This window comes from Danio rerio, chromosome 9, assembly GCF_052040795.2.
Source record: "Danio rerio strain M-AB ecotype USA chromosome 9, GRCz13ab, whole genome shotgun sequence".
Lineage (NCBI taxonomy): Eukaryota > Metazoa > Chordata > Actinopteri > Cypriniformes > Danionidae > Danio > Danio rerio.
In genome coordinates this window covers 14,804,595-14,827,971 of record NC_141029.1, presented here as the reverse complement: position 1 = coordinate 14,827,971, position 23,377 = coordinate 14,804,595, and the positions used below count along the sequence as shown (strand labels likewise).

The following is a 23,377-nucleotide window of genomic DNA, read 5'->3' as shown; positions in this document are numbered from 1 at the left end:
GTTTGTGGAAATTTCAGAAACTACTGATCTTTATAACGTGCCTTGTCCTAAAGCGTGAATCATATCAGACTGATCTCTTGAACATGACAATGAGTTCATTGTACTCACATGGCCTCCACAGTCACCAGAACTCAATCCAATAGAGCACCTTTGGGATGTAGTGGAAGGAGAGATTCGCATCATGGACATGCAGCCAACATATCTGCAGCAACTGCAGTGATGCTATCATGTCAATATGGACCAAAATCTCTGAAAAATATTTCCATTACCTTGTTAAATCTATGACAAAGTATTAGGGCAGTTCTGAAGGCAAAAGGGGGTCTAACGCAGTACTAATAAGCTGTACCTAATAAAGTGGCCACCGAGTGTACTTCACTAAACTATTGAAGGTCAAAATGTGACCAATCCCTTATATCTGTCCTGGTGGTTCGCTGTGTCCAGGCCTTGAAATATAGGCATCCTTTCATCAGCTGGTCTGCATTCAAGGCGTTGTCCATCAGATAACATCGTGTATTGATGAAAGCTTTTGTTGGGCCATCTGGGACACATCTCTAGCCTTAATTAAATTGATCTATTTGTCCTTATACACCCAGAGTCTTCAGAATAACGCCCCAGTTCAACGAAATGAAAGGTGCATGAAGGATAATCCAAACAATAGCAAGCAGCTGTCTCACCAATGAGATAAAGCTGTACATGACATACATGCTTAGCTCATAGTTCACACCTACGTGTCTGCGCCTCAGTCCATTAAACATGCTTTTAATATCTGCAGGATTATAAAACAGAGTGTATTGCATTTTTTCTTGATTTTATTAAAGATTTAATACTTCGGTTTCACAACGGTAGTTAAAAATCAGTATTTTTTTTCACAACTCAAAACATTTGCACATTCATTCATTGATTTTCTTTTCTGCTTAGTTCCTTTATTACAATTTTTCTCATTTGGTTTGACTCCTTTCTTAAAACAGGAATTACATTCTAAACACTATAAGATTGTTTTGTCACTTGTGTGTCAAAACTAAATTTCTTTCACGTTTAAGCAGTCAGTGCCAATAAAAAAAAACCTTTGGCATTGTGTAATCACTAAAAGTCAAAATGTTTAGCTATTTTGTCACTATCGCAGAGGACCATTGAAATATCCCTCATGTCCACCTTTCAGTCTTAGCCCAGTTTTTGAAAATGGTTACTCTACTGTTTTTCTTTTTTTTTTTTTTTTGACAATGCTATTGTGTATAAAACGAAATAAAATAAATTTAGAAGATTGTTTTTATTATTTATAAAATGGATTTTAGTAAGAGTAGCCTCAAGGTTTGACATCACACATTGCACTCATGCTCCCAAGGAAATTGTAACCATTATCAATCACACACACAAATTAATTTCCATATATCAGACTAAAACTAAATATACAATAACATAAACACACAAACAAAAAACAATGAAAATTATATGCAGCCTTCAGTGCTTGTATGGTCATCTGAGATGTGTGAAATTCCTCCTTCATTAGTAAAGTTCTAGTTTTACCTGACTGTCAGTTGCTGTAGTAAATGTATCAAATGTTCCACGTAATCATGATATTCATGGTATTATGTTCTTGACAAATTTTGACAATTGAACAGACTACTGTGCATGTGATGACTTATACAATGAAAGGATGCTGACATATTTTGGCGCGAACAACCATTAAACTGAGAATCACCAATGTTTAGATCAACTAGATCTATTCACTATTCACTAATCATTTGCAAAGATGTACTTCGACATTTGCAATTTGTTGAAATGAATGAGATATTGTGAGCAATTGCCAAGTGGTTTGGAGGTTTGTCCATGTTGTTTTGAGAATGTAATTCCTGTTTCAAGAAATGAGCCAAACCAATAGAGAAAGACTGTTATCAGGGTTCGCCACAGTGGAATGAACCGCCAACTTTTCCAGCATATGTTTTACGCAGCGGATGCCCTTCCAGCTGCAACCCAACATTGCGAAACACCCATACACACTCTTTCACACACATACACTATGGACAATTTAGCTTACCCAATTCACATATACCCCATGTCTTTGGACTTGTGAGGGAAACCAGAGCACCCCGAGGAAACCCACACAAACACGGAGAGAACATGCAAACTCCACACAGAAATGCCAACTGGCCCAGCTGGGGCTCAAACTAGTGACCTTGCTGTGAGGCTATTGTGCTACCCACTGCACTTTTTTTGAGTTGCATAAAATTGCATGGTAATTTAGACACACTGAAGAAGTTGTTTTGAGTTTTGGCAGTGCTAAATTATGCGCTTCTCCATTTTTTATTTATTTTATTTTTGTTCTGGTGTAATGGTTATATATGCACTGACAGCAACATTTCAAACATCTGTTTGGTGCTGTAGATGATTGACAGGTGAGTGGGCGGTCTTTCATTGCTGCCAGTGATTCATCAGAATGAATTTGCGTTTATGCTACAGATGTGATGTGATTTCACATGCGTGTCTGACCACCTCTGGATGTGGTTTTAGTCATCTGACCACACATACTTTTTATGCTTGCTTTCTTTCAGTGCTTTCCAATTGTGATTGGTCTTGTCGTACCAGGTGTTAGCAGTCAAGGATTTAAATATTTTAATTTTTACTTTGATTTAGCAGTATTTCAGAGTCTGACTCATGCTTGGTGTTTCACCGTTAGTGGAGGAAATGGTCTAATAAATGAGTAATATAATAGATTTCCTAATAAAATGTTAAGTAGGTAAAATAACAATTTAGTTTTTTTTTAGTAAAAGGGCAAAAACAAAAAATATATATATCATTCACTGTGTTGGATAAATTACTTGGAAAAAAAGTAACAGGTTATAAATTACTGATAACTACTGGAAAATTGTAATCTGATTACATTACTAATTACTTCATGAGTAATCAGATTACTAATAACTTTAAATTTACTTTTTAAAACATAAAATTTACCTATAAAAATGTCAAATAAACTGCAGCTCTTTCAGTAATTAATGGGCTAATCACAGCTGCTTGATATATTCAAAATACTTAAAGAGTTCACCAAAAACTTTCAATTCTCTCATTATTCACTTGTTTCAAACCCTTTTGTCTGTTTTTAACACTAAGGAAGACATGAGGAAAACTGGATACCTGAGGTAATTAGTCTACCAAAATGTGTATATTCCGTACATAGCATAAAGCTAATTGGTCATTACTTGTCACGTGACTCACGGTTTTTAACTGATGTGGCTTGAAAATGCAAGCACGTGCAATATACGCTCCGAATATGTGTGAGAAAGCTGTGCACCTCCATTGGAAATAATGAACTCGCGCGCGCAAAAGATGCTACAGTACATGTGAACAGGCCCCATAAGCAGCTATGCTTCTCTTCACATTCAGAAAATAACTTCACTTCCGAAAAAAATTTGGAGTTAGACTATCCTTCTTGTGAGAGGAGTATTGTCATAGAGTGCTTTCTATACAAGTGCTTGAAAAAGTTACTGGTTGAGTTAAAAGCAGTCGAAAGTTTTTTAGAGGCTGGACATAGACTGAATTTCGCAGCAATATTTTTGTTTTTACGCTCAATGAAATCAAAGTAATGTCTGTATTTCCACTTGAAGAAACAACCACTCTAGACAGCAACCATTTTAGCTCTCGCTCTCCAGCAATTTAAAAGCACATGCTTGTTAACTGACGTTGCAGCGGAAAACAAGTTTTAAAAAAAGCTCTTTTTTTTCTTCTAATAACTATATTTGTAACATAAGTAACGCAATTACATTGACTTTAACTGTAATCAAATTACACACATTTAAAATGTACTTCGTCACATTACTGCGTTACTCAAAAGTGTAATTAGAATATAGGAACGCATTACACCAACTCTGATCATACAGCTAAGTACAGTTGAAGTCTAAATTATTAGTATAGCATAGAATTTGCAGTATTTGTTATAATATTTTTACTTCTGGAGAAAGTCTTATTTGTTTTATTTAGACTAGAATAAAAGCAGTTTTTAATTTTTTTCTATATTATTAGTGCCGTTAAGCTATATATTTTTTTCTCGATTGTATAAAGAACAAACCACTGGAATACAATGATTTGCCTAATTACCCTAACTTGCCTAATTAACCCATGTTAGCCTTTACATTGCACTTTAAGCTGAAAACTAGTATCTTGAAAGATATCTAGTAAAATATTGTCATCACGCAAGTGTAAAAAAAATCAATTATTAGTAATTAGTTATTACAACTATCATGTTTAGAAATGTTAAGAAGTATCTCTACATTAAACAGAAGTTTTGAGGGGAAAAAGTTACAAAAAGTTATTTGTTTTTAGGAGTTTTTGTTTATTTTATTTGACTGGAAACACATAAAAATAATAATAATAATAATTAGGATAATGTTATCTGAGAACTTTCTGACCCCAGAGCTATACATGCCGTATATATAGATTATTGCATATGCATAAAATCACTGTTCGTTAAGATAATCCCCTTTTCCTTTTCTTCGATCAAAATAATGAACATGTTCTCTCATTGACATTGATTCATTGTGATTACTTTAATTTTAATTCAGTAATTTATTTTTTAAAGCAAACTATTTAACTAAAAAGTAATTCGCATTACATTTTCAAAAAAGTAAATTACATTTTTAAAAAGTAATGGGTTGCTTTACACGCTACTTAGAAAAATAATATTATTACGTAACTCGCATTACTTGTAATGCGTTACCCCCAACACTGCTAATCGCAAGGCCACTGGCACACATAAGTATGTTATAATTAACCAGAAATGTGTGTAAATATGTTCTGACAAATATAAACATACATTATAAAAACAGATTCAAAGGCAATACACAAATAAGCCCATCCACATTCAAGCTTTTTTAGGGCCTATTTGATTTTTTTCAAAATCCTTTACATTTTTTTCCAAATTAAGTTTTTCTGGTTTTCATTTTTCTGGATACCTTCAATGATTTAATGGTTAAATTAAATTATTCATTTATTCATTCATTTTATTTTTGGCTTAGTCCCTTTATTAATGAACCCTCAACCTATCCAGCATATGTTTTACACAGTGGACGGCCTTTCCTGCCGCAACCCATCATACGAAATATCCATACACACTCATTCACACACATACACTACGGACTATTTAGCTTACCCAATTAACCTAAAGCACATGTCTTTGGACTTGTGGGGGAAACAAAAGCACCTGGAGGAAATGGTTAACTTAAGTTTTAGTACTCCAAATGCTTTTATAACCCATTTAAATCTTGAAATCAAATTAAAATAAATGTTTAAAATGCAGCAATCTTGAATGACAATCTGTCATTTTATCCACTGCCAGCATTTTCTTCCCACTGATCTTGTTCAGTACGGCTTCTGTGTGTTGCTCAAAGATGCGAGGTAAATGGCTTTGACAAAGGCTGCTTTCGTTTTAAGGCAACAATCCTCCTTGTTTGTCATTCTTTATGAGAAACAGACACAACTTCTTCATTTTCTGGGATGGAATATCAGTCTCTGCACACACAGCTTCTACAAAATCATGGCTCACATCCGATGATGCTACTTCAGTTGCTATAGTACATTGCAAGACAAAATTTTGTTTTTTGACTTCAGGTGGTCATTGCAGGTGACCTTTTGCATCCAGTCAATTGGGTGTTGAGAGATCTTGCAGAACAGTTGCTGATTTCTAAAAACCGTTGGAGTGCTGGAGTAGTGGGGTATTTAGCTTTTAGAACCAGATTTTTTAGTTTTGCCTTTAAAGTCTTAGTTAATCTCTTCGAGATGATCATTTCAACTTTAAATCAGTATTCATTAATATAATTTTGTGTCTTACTATAGTGATTGCATGATGCAAACAGGGAAAAGGCATTTCTGTCGTTGTATATCTCAATGAAACCATTGGAAATAGCAGGCTTTTGTACATTTGTTAAGGGGTTTTGAAAATGATTTAATCCAAAATTTGGCAAATTAATTGACTACATTCAATTCCATTTTATTTCTGGATTCTGTTCGGGTTTTGTACATCACAGAAATTATCTTGTATGTACTGTACATTTTATACTGCAGAAATCCTTAAACAGCTTTTGCCTCAGCAGAACATTTAGTTCACAAACAACTGGCAGTTAATATCTAATTTCCTTTTACAATGCTGAAATAACTTTTTTGTTCTTCAGTCCTACAGACTGAAGCTCTAAAGTGTCTCCGGCTTATTCCGATTTATACATCAGAATTCAGTGAGTTGTTAACTTGAGACACTGGCTCTGATGGATCATTTGATTTAGTGAATTTTTTCACTTTTTATTCAGACTCGAACTTGTACAGTCAGATCTGACTAAATCATGAATTAATCATGCACTGCATAAATGGCACAGATCAACTTGTTTCCCCAGTTCAAAATAACTAGGACTGCATGTCACTATTCATTGTGATGTTGTGAAATAAAAGTTTAGCGAAATAAAAATACAAACAAAGTATTTTGTTGCGTTGACTACTGTCAACTGATTATCAATATTTACATTACTTTACACGCATTAAAGTGCAAATGAAAGTATCATTAGATAAACTGGCTCTAATAAGACGTTAAGAAATAAAGTAGCTATCACTAATAATTAATAATAATCAAGTATCATTAATAAAATGTTTAGGGACAGTAATTTTAAGAAATTAATGTATTCTTTAGCACAGACACATTAAATTCATCAGAATTTAACATTAAATTTACAAATATCACGATTCGGTTCGATATAACACAGTGGTGTCACGATTCGGTATGTTTTCGACACAGCAAAAAAAAGAAAAAAGCCAGAGAACTTCTCCGATTTTAATTTACCAGTCCTATTATTAGTTAACAATAAAAACTGTGCTGTGATTTCACGGGTGGTGTCTGATATTGCACAGATGATATTGAGATATAACTTATTGTTTGCATACGTCATCTTAATAGCAGTAACGGGCTTTTCATGAGCTGCAATATCACTTTTGTTTCAGTGAATGCATGCTCTTTTGTGATAGTGAATTCGGTATTAGTCGCGCGATTGACAGCATCGGGATGATTAAATGAAGGATTAAACATCTCGTGCTTAAAATGTGGTGATTCAGTGGCAAACACTGTTACCTGAAAACTGTCCCACCGGCTTTATGGTGAATGCTTTAGTCATTTTCAAAGCGGACTTTAACCACTGGAAGTCTTTTATCCACTCTTCGAAAAGTGTAAGTGTTGGATTGACATTCATTACATGATGACTAGTCAGATGTGCCATTATTTGTAACTTTAGGTGGTTTCTAAAACTAAATCTGTCAGTGTTGTTTTCATTCTCTCGTATCCGGACTTTTACGTTTTCGCGGCTGTAGCTCCCTGTCATTTTAACTGAGTGATTGACAGCTGATGTTAACCAATCTATTCGCTTTCTGTTCTAGTGCAGTGGGCCAATAAGAAGAGCTTGAAGGCGGGGCAAAGCATTGCGGGCTTTGTTCACTTTTTTGTTTTAAACCATAAGCACTGCGTTTGCTGTTTTAGGTGCAAAGATGCTTAATGCGTGAATGCCTCCTAATTCTGCACACGCGGTGAACATTTTGCTGTGAAAACGGGTCGCACAACATAAATTTTATGCACTCCTAAATATATTTTGACGTCGCATAGATAAAATGTCGGGCGCATATGGTCGCAATTTTGAGCCCTGTCTTCTAAACAGCTATGAATGACCGAAACCAAAGTGTTCCCAAACGCCAGACCCGCTGTTGGTTATAGGAGGACTACATTAAAGTTATAGGTATTTTGCGAGCTAGTGCAGCATTTGCCTGACTGGAGTAGTGTTTGGAGGTGGGTGGGGAAGGCAGCAGGTTGCCTGTCACGTCATTTGGCATGCCTTGTTGAGCGTTGTTGCACTGAAAATATTATATTTTGTACACTTATTTTCTTATCTTTTTAGTATTTTTTTATATGCCACCCTTTGATTATTTATTGTTTTTTTTTATATATATTTACCAAATGATGTTTAACAGAGCAAAGAAATTTTCACAGTATGTCTGATATAATAATTCTAATAATTCTGACTTTGTGTGTGTGTGTGTGTGTGTGTGTGTGTGTGTGTGTGTGTGTGTGTGTGTGTGTGTGTGTAGTTATAGTTATATATAGTTATATAAAGTTATTTAAAAGAAGTTTACAACACTATAAAAAAGCACAAAACCATTTAAAATAAATGTCAGATGTTAAATGTGACTAAAATTTTTTGTTTTATCTTAGGTAAGTTAAGATCACCAAAATTGTTTCTATTTGCTTAAAGGGCCATGACACCCCCCACTTTCGGTTAAAGTCTACTTCAGATTTTTTTTTTAAAGATGCATGATTAATGGGCGTGGAGCCCTGGGAGCATCGGGCAGGAGTGGGCGTAGCCAGCAGGGGAGAAGGGGAGCGAATAACTGCTGTTGTCAGTTAGCTCACAAAATGAGACACAAAGAGGAGACGCATGAGTTTATAGTTTACAAAGTTAAAATGCAAAGAAATAAATAGTGATTTAATGCCCTGCTACATTTGTTATTCGTAATTTCATATACACATAACCACAATTTATATAACTATAAAGATAAGTGTGTTCATGTAAACCGTATAAATGGGGACTTCTCCCTCAATCCCCGTATCCAGCAGACTCAGTGCAGCAGGTCTCCTGACCTGTCTATTTTAACTGTTAGCCCTGCTGGTAATCTGGAGGATTTAGGCAAACACAGCAGCACAGTGATGTGTCTGAATGTGAATGAACTCCTGATAAAAGACAGCGTCCGCCATTCTCTAATTCTCGTACTGCTCTCCCGACAAAAATGCTAGCAGCACACACACACAGCTTTGCTGTATGATCGGCCCTGACAAGATCGCGGGGGAAAACATGCAACAAACCGCGTGGATCATGGAAACAAACGCATATGAGCCTTCATGTATGGCTAAATACTGTGTGCCCGTGTCGTGGGTCCGTGACGTGTCTCACAGCTCGGGCTTGACTCTGGCAGGTCTGGCAGGTCTCAAGAATAATTAAGCAGCCGGCTCTTCTCGTAGGATAAAAAAACTGCGCTATGAATAATAATGAGAAACCGACGCGTCATCATTGCACTTGCAGTACTGCGCTACGTCGCCGATTTTGATCCCGCCCCAAAAATCATTTTAAAACCGGAAGCTGAAATTAGCTGACAAAAGCTCAAAATTATCCAGTTTTCCCCACAATTTAAGCTGACAGGTGCTAACATTGTCTTAACTGATGCTCAACACACACAAATCTGTTAATATAAAAAAAAAGTTATCCAGGGTGTCCTGAACCTTTAATAGCAGAAGAGAGATTTGCTTAATAGCTTAATAGAGAGAGATATTTTTGAGAAGTTTTTATAACTTTTCTTGAAAGTCAAAGATTTACTAACAATAGGATTATTATCCCTCTGAAGAAGCCCAGATGATGGTGTCAAAGTTTTGGAAGTTTCTGATTGGATAATTGACAACATTTGAGTTACTTGTAGGCACAACTGTAGATTAGCATTTAAGGAAAACCTCAAATACACGACTTCCGTGTGTTACAAGTTACAACATGGGAAAATCAAAAGAATCGGCCAAGATTTTTTTTTTGGTACAATTTTTAGATTCAAACAATTTTAGATTCAAACAATGTTACTCCAATTTTATTATTTAAGTATAAACAACATGGGAATGTCCAGCCATCATACCGCTTAGGATGGAGAAGGATTTTGTGTCCCAGAGATAAACGTGATATGGTGCGAACTGTATGTATTAACTGCAGAACAAAAGCAAATGACGCTGTGAAGACGCTGGCTGAAGCTGGTTAGAGAGTTTCATTTTCCACAGTGAAATGAGTCATGTACTGACATGGGCTGAAAGGCCACTTTGCAAGGATGAAGCATTACTCCAAAAGCATAATAAAAAGGCCAGATTACAATTTGCAAAGCCACACTGGGATAAAGACTTACATTTGGAGGACAACGAGGAAGCTTAGCAGCATCATGTTGTGGGGCTATTTTGCTGCATGAGGGACTGGTCCACTTCACAGAATAGATGGCATCAAAAGGAAAGAGCATTATGTAGAAATAATTACGAAACATCTTGAGACATCAGTTAGGAAATTAAAACTTGGCCCCAAATGGGTCTTCCAGATAGACCATGACCCTAAGCATACTGCCATATTAGGCCGTACTCACACTATGTACAGTTGCCTTGAACCGGGCCGAAGCAAGCTTGTCACGCCTCCCGTCTCCTCAGACAGCCCGCACTTACATTACATTTGGACCCGAGTGTGATTACTTTATCGATGATTCGCTGTTCAGTAAGAAGCTCTTTCACTCAGCTCAGTGGAGATTTCTTTATTTATATCGTTTTAGTCATTTGGGATGCAGTGACACGCAATCAAATATTTAGCTGAACAGATCAGCCACTTTTGATGCTCATAAACAATCATAAAGTCCTTGTGCTGCAGGAATTTGGAGGTTTGCCAAATGTGAAGCTGTCATGGGGTGAGGGGGTTGCATCTTTAATAATCTATGACAGTTTGCATTCATTGAATAATAAGAATGATCAATGAATCCATATGAAACGGTCCCTTAAAAAAGTAATGTCTCAACTTCAGTTTTTGAACTGAGCCTGAAACTGAAGACGAAACATGACTTTATTAAACGACTGTTTCATAGCCCTCACACTTCTAAAAAGATCTGTGAAACAGGCCTGGGCATGTTTCGGATAGCATAGTGTGAATTTAGTTAAAATGTGCTTTAAGGACAACAGAGTATATTTTTTAGAGTGGCCATCACAAAGCCCTGATATTAATCATATAAAAAATGTGGGCAGAGTTGAAAAAGCGTGTGCAAACAAGACAGCCTACAAATCTGATTGAGTTGCACCAGTTCAGTCAGGAAGAATGGGCCAAAATTCCTCAGAACTATTGTGAGAAGCTTGTGGAGGGATACCCACAATGTTTGACCCAAGTTATACAGTTTAAAGGCAAAGCTAATAAAAAAGTAATAATAAAGGAAATGTATGTAAACTTGACTGTCTAAAAATTAATTAAAAATTGTCAAAAAAAATCGCTCATTATTCTGCCATTTAGCAAATGTAAATCATATTGGTAATCCTTACGAACCTAAAATAGTAAACATTCAGTGTGATTTAACATCTCACTTTTTTAAAATGGTTTTAAAAATGTGCCTTTTTTGTAGTGCATGTAAACTTCTGGTTTCAACTGTACATGCGTTTGTATTTGCAATTTTGTTTACTGTCTAGTTTCATTGAGTTATGTATTCCTCACATTCCTCTGATAGTTATTTAAAACCATAATGACAATTGAGCACCTTACAATTGATCCGCTTTAATTGATGTTTGTTTTCAGAGGCTTTGTTAGTCATCAAATGAGCTCCATTACAAATATGCATCAGACAATTATCATTTTCCAGGAATTTTTTCATCTCCACATAATAGTGTTTGATAAACCTCCGCTCAGCCTTCAACAAAAAACACATGTGTGTCTGCTAGTTATTAGCGTGGAATTATTTTGTAGTGTTGCTTTATGAGGAGGGCGAGCACGTTTGACATCCATTCGCACACCTCGCTCTCCGCTGGTCACCTTTTTATTTCCTTGTCACATTCCACTACTCTCGTACTCCCACCATCGCTCCCCGAAAGCGTCTCTATACCCATCCGGCGTCTCCGTTTCCTTCTCTCTAATGTTTTTTTTCTTCCCTCAGTCTCTCATTGCTCTCCTCTTTAGAAAATTGTAAACACATCAGGATCAGAGTCTGTGAGCTTTGATCCTGTCCAACCTCTGAGACAGTGGTGTCACTTTGATCTGTTTTTGGGTGGTGGTTCTGGGGTTAGCGATCAATAAAGAAGTCTCTGCTCCTTTGTTTGAAGATGAAGGGCAGCTGAGAGGATGACCTGCAGAAGGTTTCGGGTGTGAATTAAAGAAGCTGTGTGTGGATTAGATTAAGGGGGATCTGGTGCTTAAAGACGCTGCTGCTGCTGCTTTAAATTAGGGAATGCGTTTACAGTACGACGACGTCTGAATCTTTCTGCTTTGTGAACAGGATACAAACAAGGCTTTCGTTTTGATGTGATGCAGTAACAAGAACAGACTTTAAAGGCTGTTTCCTGTCTGTGCCTTTTAAAGGTGACATCTGTAATGTTTTTGATGTCTTTTTGCTTTATTACTTAAATACTTTCTCCTGTCTCTGATAAGATCTAGACGGCTAGATTGTAAATATTATGGATTTGTGGATCTATCAAAGGACGGCTATGTTTTTTTCCCCTCTGACAGACACTGTAAAACCCAATAAGTTATATAAAAACTGATCGCCTTAAACCTTTTAAGTTTAAATGTTGATATTTATGAGTACTCTTAACTTTGTCCATTTGCATCTACAGAATAGAAAAAGCAATTACAATGGCAGTTAAATGACAAAAGACAGTTACCTATTTGAGTTTTGGAATTTTAGTATGAGTTGCATTTGAATATTAGGGCTGCAACTAACGATTATTTTGATAATTGATTCTGTCGATTATTTTGTCTGATTAATCAATGAATCGGATAAAAAAAAGAAAAAATAACAATAATTTCCAACCCTTTATTCAAAAACAACTAAAATCTTTAAAAAGTGCACAAATATGTTGCCCTTAAACATTCCTAATGCACATCGGCAAATTACATTTGAATGGACTGTTAGACTTCCATAGACTTTCTTGTTTTACTAGTACTTGTATGTATTTACATGTCTAAAACATAAAATAAGCATTGGGTGGTTAAAAACACTGCAAAATTTGTGATAATGTGACACGTCTTTCTCTGGCTCAGCACCAGCAAACTCGCCAAAGCTTATTGGTCTTATTGTTCACTCTGCTTTGCTTTCAAACTAAAGTTGTTTTAATAATCGAATGTCTCTGCGTTGCGCGGCTTGACAAATCGATTATGAAATTAATTTGCCAACGCTTTTAGTAATCAATTTTAATTGAATTAATCCATTCATTGTTGTAGCCCTAATAGATATATACACTAGATATCGCATACGAACCCTGAGCATACGTCAATAGCCCCACCAGATTTGTACCGTGCTCCCAGGACAAATTTTTTTCAACGCACTAGTCAAGACTAAGACTAAAGATTAGGTGAAGATCCAGGACTTTATCGCTGTGTACGGGTGTAATAACGAGTAAACAAAGTGTATAACATTTCATAGGTAAGATTTTGTTTAAGTTTTTATGTTACAAATTTTTGTGCTAAACAAGTATTGGTGATAATACAGCCACTTAGTGAACTGATCATAAGGAAAGTAGCACCAACCCCCGCACTACTACAGTAGGCTTATGCTAGTTTGCTTGAATAAAATAAGCAAACAATGTAAATGAAATATGACTATGCTGTGGTGCCAGAAACTTTCATTATTGTCGACTACGTCATGCGTTCATAGCTGAGATTCATTTACAAATCAATCGCTCCCTCCATTAGAATGAGAAGTGAAAGTGGAAAAAATGTTTCAGGACAGGTATTAGATCAAATTTAACAGGGAGGGAGGAAATACATCTTCATGCACGCAAAAACACCCTCTTTATCAGCAATGCCCATGTGGTCACTTATCCATCGATGTAGAAAAGTGATGTAAAATGTCCTGATCATACATATATATATATATATATATATATATATATATATATATATATATATATATATATATATATATATATATATATACTGTATGTGTCTGGCTCTGGGTGGCCAGTCCTCCAATTCACCTTGGCCCCACATTCATTTCAAAGGAGTGATACCCTGTACTAAAATGGCGACTCTTTTGAACCATTCCTTCCATAGACACCGATAGCGATAGCGTAGGTGACATCTAATGTAAATATGTTTGAATTGCACCAATTGAATTTGACCTAGTATACCTTTTAATATCAAATGCTGTTTAATATCGCATGAGATGAAAAAAAGACTATTATGCTAGTATGCTGAAGAATACAGTGATTGCCCTTAAAATAAGGAATACATAGTCTTACTGCCCAACTGTCCACCTAACCCTTAAACCCTTAATCTTCAAAACAATGACATATTAGTAGCAGAAACCCTTTCAAGTTTTAAAGTAACATGACATAAAACACTAACAAATCACCTTCTATAAAAATCTTAAACGAAAGATGAAATTCATCTTTTTTAAGCTGTTACACACTGACAGGCATTAAAGGCAAAGACAACAAAACAGCGATTTTTTTTTTTTTAAGCTAACTGTATTCCATCCTCTTTTGTATTCTACTTCCGGAAAGCTTTCCAGCGGTGGCAAACAACATTTGTAATTCTGTACTGTACTTAAATAACTAAACTTTATATTTATTATTTTAGGAAACTTTTACTTCATTTTAAAACAGATGTTTTTTCATTTATTTTTTTTAAACTTTGTGCGTAAAAACGTACAGTATTTTGAAATTAATCGTCACACTTTGAGATACGATAATCCCAAATCACACTGAATTATTCATCTTTGAACTAAATCAATGGTTTCCAAAGTGCGAGTCAGGACCCCCTGGGGACAATGATGGGGGTCGCCTGGTAATTTCCAAAAATCTTTTCTATGTTATTAAAACCCTCCTGGATTTTGTCTACCCAAGTTCAAAAGCTTCCCAAATCCACATGCAGAGGTGTAAATGCAAAAGTTTGGTATCATTTTAAAGAAAACCCGTTGAATTTTCATAAAACACTGTTGGAAGTGATTAAAATATTTGTATATGTTATCTGTGTTATAATGAATCCCTACAAAAAATACGCTGTAGGTTGCTGTAATTAACTCTGTTGGTTCTGCACATGTCAGTATGAAACTAAGAAAAAAGATAAAAGTCATCATGATCTATGCAAAAGTTATCCTGTTCCAACTGATAAGAAAATGGAATCATTTATTGCGGTATTAGGCCAGTATGGACCTTTAAAATTTAAAGAATGCGGAAGTAAATGACATCACACACCAGTACTGCGTACACAGAGTTACTATTAAAATTACAATATTTTATCCATAACCTGCAGAAGATAAAAGTAGTATATAATAGTTATATAAAAAATAAGATGCAAATAAAAAGCCGTCAACTTTTCTATTATGTTGCCACCCCTGGGGTTATTCGCTAGATTAATGACACAGCAATAGTGCTATTTGCAGCAGATAAATTTTACGTGACAATGTTAAACTTTGACACCTTTACGGTACTCCCATACATTAAAAATAAAGGCCACAAACTGAACGTGGATAATGATCTCCAAAAATTTATTTGGAAACCAAGAATGGTCTTATGCTGTAAACATTGTGTCTACCAATTTCGTTAAATGAGGTTAATATTACTATAACAATTATATGGTTGTTAGACTATTGTACTATTTTGTGTTGTCAATATGCTTGTGGTTATATTGTTTCAATTGGTGTGTGTGCACCGTTGTGTGCAAGGTTTATATATTTATAACCACCTCCAAGGATAATGGGGGTCGCAAGTTATTAGAATTGTTATTTTGGGGGTCACGAACTGCAAAGTTTGGGAACCCCTGAACTAGAGGGATCTGGTTGAATCTGTTATTGAGTTATTAATTCACTGATTCAAATGATGCAGTTAAAGTGAGTCAAGTTAATGACACACTAGCTGTGTCTCATTTAAGAGGCTGCATCCCCCGAGGGATGCTTTCGAAGGGTGCTGTGTCATAGCGACGAAGACAGTCTCATCTCAAAACCATTCGAAGGCTCCTTCAAATGGAGCCTTACAATGTGTCTTTAGTTTTCCAGGTAATCAAGAACACAACCGATGGATCCTTTGTGGCATCGAACATCCCAAGATTCATTGCACGCTGATAACGGCAGGACGCTTTTAAAAGAAAACTCCAGATTAAATGTATTTATTTGGTTTATTTTGTTTGGATATCTAAACACTGCAGCTCTTATGGTTGTTAGGTGACCAAATTTGTCCTCTGTAGGCTAGATATTCCTATTTCAAAATGCTTGGTTCAGCTTGTGTAGACTTCGAAGGATTCACCTTTGTAGTCTGCATCCTTCGGAGAATGCCACCTCTGAAATAAGACAAAGCTACTGAGTCTGCCTTTACACTTGTGCATTTTGGCTTTAAATGTATAGTTTTTGTTACATTTATGCCTGGTGTTCACACTACTCTGTCCTTATTGACCCGTGAAAACTGGACATGCAAAGGCCACAAGTTGGGACAGGCCTATTTGCAGAGCTTAACACAGATTCTTTTCTCTCTAAAGCTACTATATAGACCATTTTGGGGATATAAACAAAAACAATGGTCCCAATGTATTTTCTGTTTTACATTTTTAATTTCTAAAGCTTCCGAGAATCCAAAAAGAGCCACATATTGAAATATAATGGTATGAAATCTCTTTTAACATTAAGTTAGGATTACATTGCCTCTTGTTACAGTTGGGAAATAGTTTGATAAGCAGGAAATGTTCATGCGCCAATGACTTGACCACATTGAAATGGTCTATAAGGAGGAACTCACCCACTGACAGACTCTGCCATCAGGGATGTTCACAAAGTCCAAGTGATACCAATGATGCAGAACACGGCCAGCTGAATCTAAACAAAGCCATAGTATTTGCTGGCTGATGTTTGGATTGCATTGGATGCATCATTGACTGACTGAAAAGCTATGATGACTAATTGATTGACTAAATATGATGACTATAATGACTAAATGACTGGAAACTGAACATCTGAAAAACCAATGGTAATGATAAATTATCTGATGTTGCTCTTATAATGGCCAAAACGATTTTAATACTATCAAAGCTCAACAGCACCTTGTTTTTCTGTTCATTCTGTTAAAAAATGTAGCTTTTTAGTCAGTTGAAAGTCAGGGAAATTGACATTTAAATGAAATGTGTTTTAATGTCAAACTGTTGTCGTTGTCTTAGTCGGTTTCAGTGACATTCATTTGTATTTGCAGATTATCCACCATCGTCAGCTCTGATCAGATTCTTGTTCTTCATGATGGCCGGATTGCAGAACAAGGAAGGTCAGTAGTGCATGTACATGTGTATCGTCCACCATCTGTGCTTTCAAGAAAAAAAAAAACATACTGTACAGAGTCAAACAACAAAATGACCCCCCCCCCCCCCCTCAGTACGTTCACATCCAATATAAAAGAGGAAACGTGACACCCTCTCTCCTAATTGAGTGAAATTCCTTTAGTTCGGTGGAGAGTGAACCATATAAGACGTGTTGGGACAGACGGGGGTCTTCTTCTTCACCCCTAAGAAACCCAAGATCTGCGTTTGAGTTTGTGTGCGTCCCAGAGGCGGTCGTCTTGTTATCAGTCCATCTGTAGTCTTAACCCGAGGGGCGTCTGAGTGCGTCCTCATCTTCCCAGAGACAGGATATAGTCTCTCAGTGTCCGAGCGGTCCACACCCTGCCCGATCCGTGTGTCCTGTCTCGCTTTAGGCCCTCAGGTGCTACTCCTTTAAACCATAGTGAGCATCCCGCTAATGGACTTCTCCATTCATCCTGGCCGTTCAGCCCCGGCGTTAACCCTGCACTCGCTGTCCTTCACTTCTAACCCTTTGATATATGAGCTTCAGCCAACAGAGCATCCACAAGACACACACAGCCGTCAGGGATGTAACTCCACACCTCAAACATTCAACCCTGACTGACACCGCGATGTAAACACGAGCCACGCAGGCTTTTAACCCACAGGAACAGCGTATCGGAATACAAGCGCTCACAGGAAGAGAGCGAGGTGGGAACGTCCATTCAGGGAGGTGAAGGGTTAATGCTTTCGGAATAGAGGAATTAATAGATACACCTTGTGCTGCAGCTTCCTGAATAGAGACTGCTGCGCTCTGGGAAAAACCTGGGAATTTAATGGGGATGGTGGATGCAGGGGTCATATGGTTGTGGAAAGCATGAAAAAAATATATGTATGTAGATATTACAAATAAATATGTATGTATGTAGATATTACAAAATGTATGTAGATATTACAGATGTAACAGTATGAACATTTCATATTATTAATATTGTGATCAGATTTATTGCAGTTATCAATATTATCGTAGTTTTATCAAAATGACTTGGTGCCCTATCATATACCCAGCGTAATAAGGTGCAAGAAGTGTTTGGCGCTATGTGTAGCTATTTTCAGACCAGCGCAACCCTAATTTTCCCATTTTTCACCACATTGTTTAAATGGTAAATCCATTTGTGCCGCTTTGTGGACTCATGGGTGTCCCGGTCTAGAATGGAGTTGTATAAGCAGTAAAGAGAAAGAGAAAGTAAAGAGGCCTAATGGAGGAGGCTCGTTCTTTATCCTCATGCTGCAGATGGTCTGTTTAATCGTTTTTCTCGCTAGTGAAGCATTCAGTTTGTCCACTTACTAAGTCGGCCATTTAAATAGCAAATGCTCCATGTTGCAACCAAACTGAGTCTTAAAGGGATTGTGAGATGACACTATGATTGGTTTAATGCAGGTTATGCTCAAAACACACCCATAATGCATTAAGAGAATAAGCACAACCCTGTTAGTCTATATATATATATATATATATATATATATATATATATATATATATATATATATATATATATATATATTTGATATATTTGTTATAATATTATTCATTCATTGTGGCAATTTGCAATTTGCAAATTGTGCAACAAAAAGGTGACCACGAAAGATGGAAATACTTCAAAATATCGCATATACAGTATTTAGTTTCTGAAAGGTTTAGGCACAAGCCAACAGTTTGGTAATGCTGTCTGATCCTATAATAATAATAATAATAATCGTTTTTATTATGCACTGTAATACCGTATACTGACGTAAAATAGCGAGGACGACAGAATGATTTGAAGATATCAAAATTTGAGTATCACCCAAGCCTAACACTAACCTTTAGAACATTTACAATGGTTTACCTTGAAACTGGTAATCGTGAAACACTTGTAGATATAATCATTCTAGTTGTGTTCTGAGAGAAATAGTCAAGATGTGTTTTATAATAACTTTATAGTGTAAACAGTGGAAAATACAGAAAATAATTTGTTTAAAAAATGTCCAGTAAGTACAAACAATTGGAAAAGTAATAGTAATTTTTTAAAGGCTGTAAATCTTTCTAGTTCTGCTCAGCTAAAAACATGTGGATGTAATGTGATGTAATGTAATATAATACAATAGAATAGAATATAGAATAGAATGAAAAAAAAAGTCATAAATCATACTAGTTTAGCTAAAAATACTGTTTGAATTTAAGATCAAATTCAATTCTATTCTGTTCTATGTACTGCAAACTTAATTCAATTTTCTTAATGGCTTAAAACTAAAGTCATGAATATTAGTGATTATAAATTAGCCTAGATGAGTTGAAAACATTAAAGTAAAATGCAAAGAAGGGCAATTTATTGAAAAAATATATTTTTAAATTTAGCAGGATGATGCTGGAGTTTTTATATGAAACTTCTACTGTGATCTTCCATTGAGCATTTTCAGACGTTCTCTCACTCCCAGAGCTTAACACCTCATACTGTGTCTGCATCACTTTTGATGTCGTACGTCCATGTAATTGATGCCTCAACAAACTTGACCTTTGACTGGCGTAACTGTTTTAGCAATCTGAGAAAATGAAAGAAAACAAATGGGAAAGGTCTTCAGAGTTTGCTCACCCCTAAGTGATCTCTGGAGTCAGAAAGACGCTTTCATTTTCAAGCTACCGACCCCCTGTGAAGTTAAATGGCTCTAAATTCACTTAAAGGCAAGTCAGTCCACTTTGGCATCCATCTTGGCAATGCCTTGGGCAGTTGATTTCTGTCTAGGTTGTAGTCAAGCAAATCTTCTATTTAGCCAGTAATAACTCATATAATATCTCATATAAAAAGCAAGCAATAATATCAGTAACTTAAGGCTGTGCTTTAAATCCCCCTGAAATCCCCCCTGAAATAAACATGCAGTTTCTTCTTATCGCCAATCTCTGTTAACGATCTATGACATCATCATACCTTTCAGCTTTTCATTTGATCCTCTGACCAATCAGATGCTCTTACATGTAACAGAGAATCCATACAGGGTTCATCTACATTTACGTGTTACAATATTTGCTTATATAAAAACATATTAAATTGTAGCCAAATCAGCCTTGATCTAAACTCATCCATGTATGTTGGAGAGTTGGACTCTCAAACAATGGACATCTACATTTGGACTGGTTACCACCCACCCACGTCATAGCTTGTTACCATAAAGTTGTAGCTACTTTGACACTCTCCGCTTTTGATGTGAACACAGTTACATTTTTCGAGAGGTGTGTCTGTGTCAGCCACGGCGAGTGCCATGCGACTACACAAAGACTACACCTGACTATACCCGTGTGCTTGATGCAGAAGTATAAATCAGCCGTAACGGCTAATATTATACACAATGCATTGCATGTTGGACATTAATTTGATTAGAACTACAAATATGGATAAAAAGTGTTAAACTACAAACAAAGTGGGCGCACAAGACCAACGGTTAAGTGGAGAAGTTTAGATAAAGATGTTTGAATGATTCTTTATTAATCTAATCCTCTGGAACATACTCATTTCATGTTTTCCACATTATATTTAACCTACAACAACATCATGAACTTTTACAAAGGCATGTGTGGCCATTAACTTCAAAATGCTTATTTATGCAACCCCCTAAGGAGATTTCTCTGCATGAAAGACCTGAGACCTAACTTGCTGCTGCATCTCCTGATTGGAAATTAAATATGAAAGAAATGTGGATGATGTGGCAAGTTGACTGACAGGGCACGTAACAAGCCAACATAACAGTCCATTAATGAGGAACTAGTATGTCCCAAAGCTTGCATACTTTTCTGTTACACACACACACAAAAAATTACTTACTTTTAGAACATATCAAGGTAGATGATTTGGGATTCCTGTCCTTCAGCCACCATATTTGTTACTCCAGTTTTTCTCTGGCAGATTTCTATAAGTGGTCCATCTGCTAATGTTGTCTCTGACTGCTCTCTGTCTGTAGGCACGAGGAGCTGCTGGCCAAAGGGGGACTGTACGCAGCCATGTGGTTAAAACAGCAGCAAACCCCAGAGTCAGAGGTCTCCACAGAAGAACAACCGCAGGAGCCGTAGCAGAGCGGCTAACACTGATGGATCAGCAGTGATGAATGATGATGGCTGAAATCAATCAGGAAAATGGTAAAAGAGCCCACTGAGCTCCAGAGTTCATCTCAGACACAGGGGCACCAGACTGCATAGAAGCAATGAACTATGAACAGTGTTTCTGTGGGAAAGGTGTCATTAAAGTTCCACCAGCCATTGAGAAGCTTTAAAAATGTTAGTTCACCCAAAATGTTCATCGTTTATTTAAAAGTGTAAATGACTTTCATCTTTAGAAGAAGAAAAAATTGGGAACCAAACAGTTTTGGTCACCAATGAGACAATTATATGGATGGAATATCAAAATATCTTTCATGGTGCACAACTGAAGAGTATCCATCTTATAGGTAATGGATATTGATTTTATTTTTAGGGGGTGAAATATCTTCTCAATGTTTGGAGAACACATTAGCATAAAGATACTGTAATTAGGTGACTATGTCAAGTCCTTTCTGTTACATTAGTTTTTTATATCAACACTTTGTTTACACCCCTCTCAATAACTAATGACTGATTAGATTTTGAAGTATATCGTTTTGATCTACAAGTGGGAATTGTGGGTAATATGCTCAGGGTTGTCTTTCTTTTATTATTATTATGCTGGCACAATGAAGTATAGTAATGTTTTACATTTCAGTGTCACTGTTTTTACAGTCTTGAGCGAATTGATTAGGCTAAATGTACAGTTAGTGTGTTTAATGATCGATAATATTTAAATTCAGAAACATGTAGGCTGTGTGTAACATAACATGTGTATTTTTTTTTTTTCATTCTCTAAAACGTAATTTAAAAAGACCATCAGACCTCTTTAGGCTATGCCAAAAAACTTAAACCAAAATGTGGATGCTTTTCAAACCACAAACAGTCTATGCCACTTTGCCCTTGATGAAGTCCAAATATCTATCATATGTTATATATCAACTTTTTAAATGTAGATTTAAAAAAATGAACATGGGAAATACTAATAAAAGTTATTAAAAACTAGTATTTTCATTTATAGATGAGCTGAATTTGATCTTTCTTTTAGATTCATGTTGTTCTTTTTGAATAGTTTTTCCTCATTTCCCAAATTTATTAGAAAAAGTATTGCTTTGAAAGTATTAAATAAGAAATTTAGAGCTCAATTCCAGTTCTACCCCTTCACTAGATAGCCCTTCAAACGGAGATCGTCTACAGTTTAATTTTTTGGCTTTTTTAAGAATTTTTACAACAAACAAACGTGTTTTAATACATTCATAATGCTATTTGTGTTTTACAGTCATGCTTTAAAAAACAATAAAAAAAAAAACTGCAAAATTTTAAACCATAAACATAACTCCTGAATGGGAATGACGTTTTTAAACTGTCTGATATAAGAATGTTGCTTTCTTGTTTTAACATGGATGAATACAGCCACGGTGTAAATGCACAGTACAGTTACGATCTTTTTGCCACATTAGATCATTAAGGCAGCATTTACACTGCATTGTTTAGGTGACTCGATTCCATTTTTTTTTCTCCCATGAATAAATGAATTTATTTATTTAACAGGGACAATGCACAAAAATTACATTAACCTCAAGGAGGAAAGATGCATTGTGCCAGGTTGTAGCAGGATTGCTAATTTCCACCTGCAGTCCCTGGACAGGTTAAAAGGAAAACAATAATATCCACTAAATTAAAAAAGTCTAAGTTTTTAAGCATTCAAGCATAAACGTACATATAAACTATAACACTGACAACTCAAAAACATCTCACTCTGTGTATAAATCTGATTTGACAAAAAACACTTTCTAGTTTGACGTGAAAACATCTTATAATTTGTACATTTGATTATTTCTGTTGGGAGAGAAATGTGGTACAGATCGGCTGTGGCCCATGTACGTACGTGTAAGCAGGAACAAATCACATGGATTCCGATTTACTCGAATCAGATTCAGGCCTTGTTCATATGTGGAAAATTATTCGTTATGAATCGGATAGGTGTTCTCGTGTCTGCTGTAAAAGCAGGTAGATCAGATTTTCGTCTGTCAATGTGAGTCGCGCACCATTAAAAACCATAGCGAATGACGTCAAGTCTGACACTTTCACTTCAGAACAGACTTCAGCAGAGTCCCAAACCTTAAATCTCATACACAAGGAACTACACAACTTTTATATTGTCATATAGCACAGGTATTTAAGCATGTTAACGAGAGCAAGAGAGCGCAATATAACCAATATAAACTAATATAAA

The 23,377-nt window shown here is 36.0% G+C and overlaps 1 protein-coding gene across 1 annotated transcript in view; it reads left to right on the top strand.

The window, feature by feature from the left end:
* The window catches only part of abcb6b (ATP binding cassette subfamily B member 6 (LAN blood group) b), a 71,711-nt gene extending 50,373 nt beyond the window's left edge, over positions 1-21,338 (top strand). Inside the window, 3 exon segments of the mRNA XM_087267582.1 lie at positions 16,952-17,020; positions 21,027-21,130; positions 21,133-21,338. Of these exon segments, the coding sequence (XP_087123708.1) occupies positions 16,952-17,020; positions 21,027-21,130; positions 21,133-21,167 (208 nt within the window). The 3' untranslated portion in view covers positions 21,168-21,338.
* Positions 21,339-23,377: the final 2,039 nt, after the last annotated feature.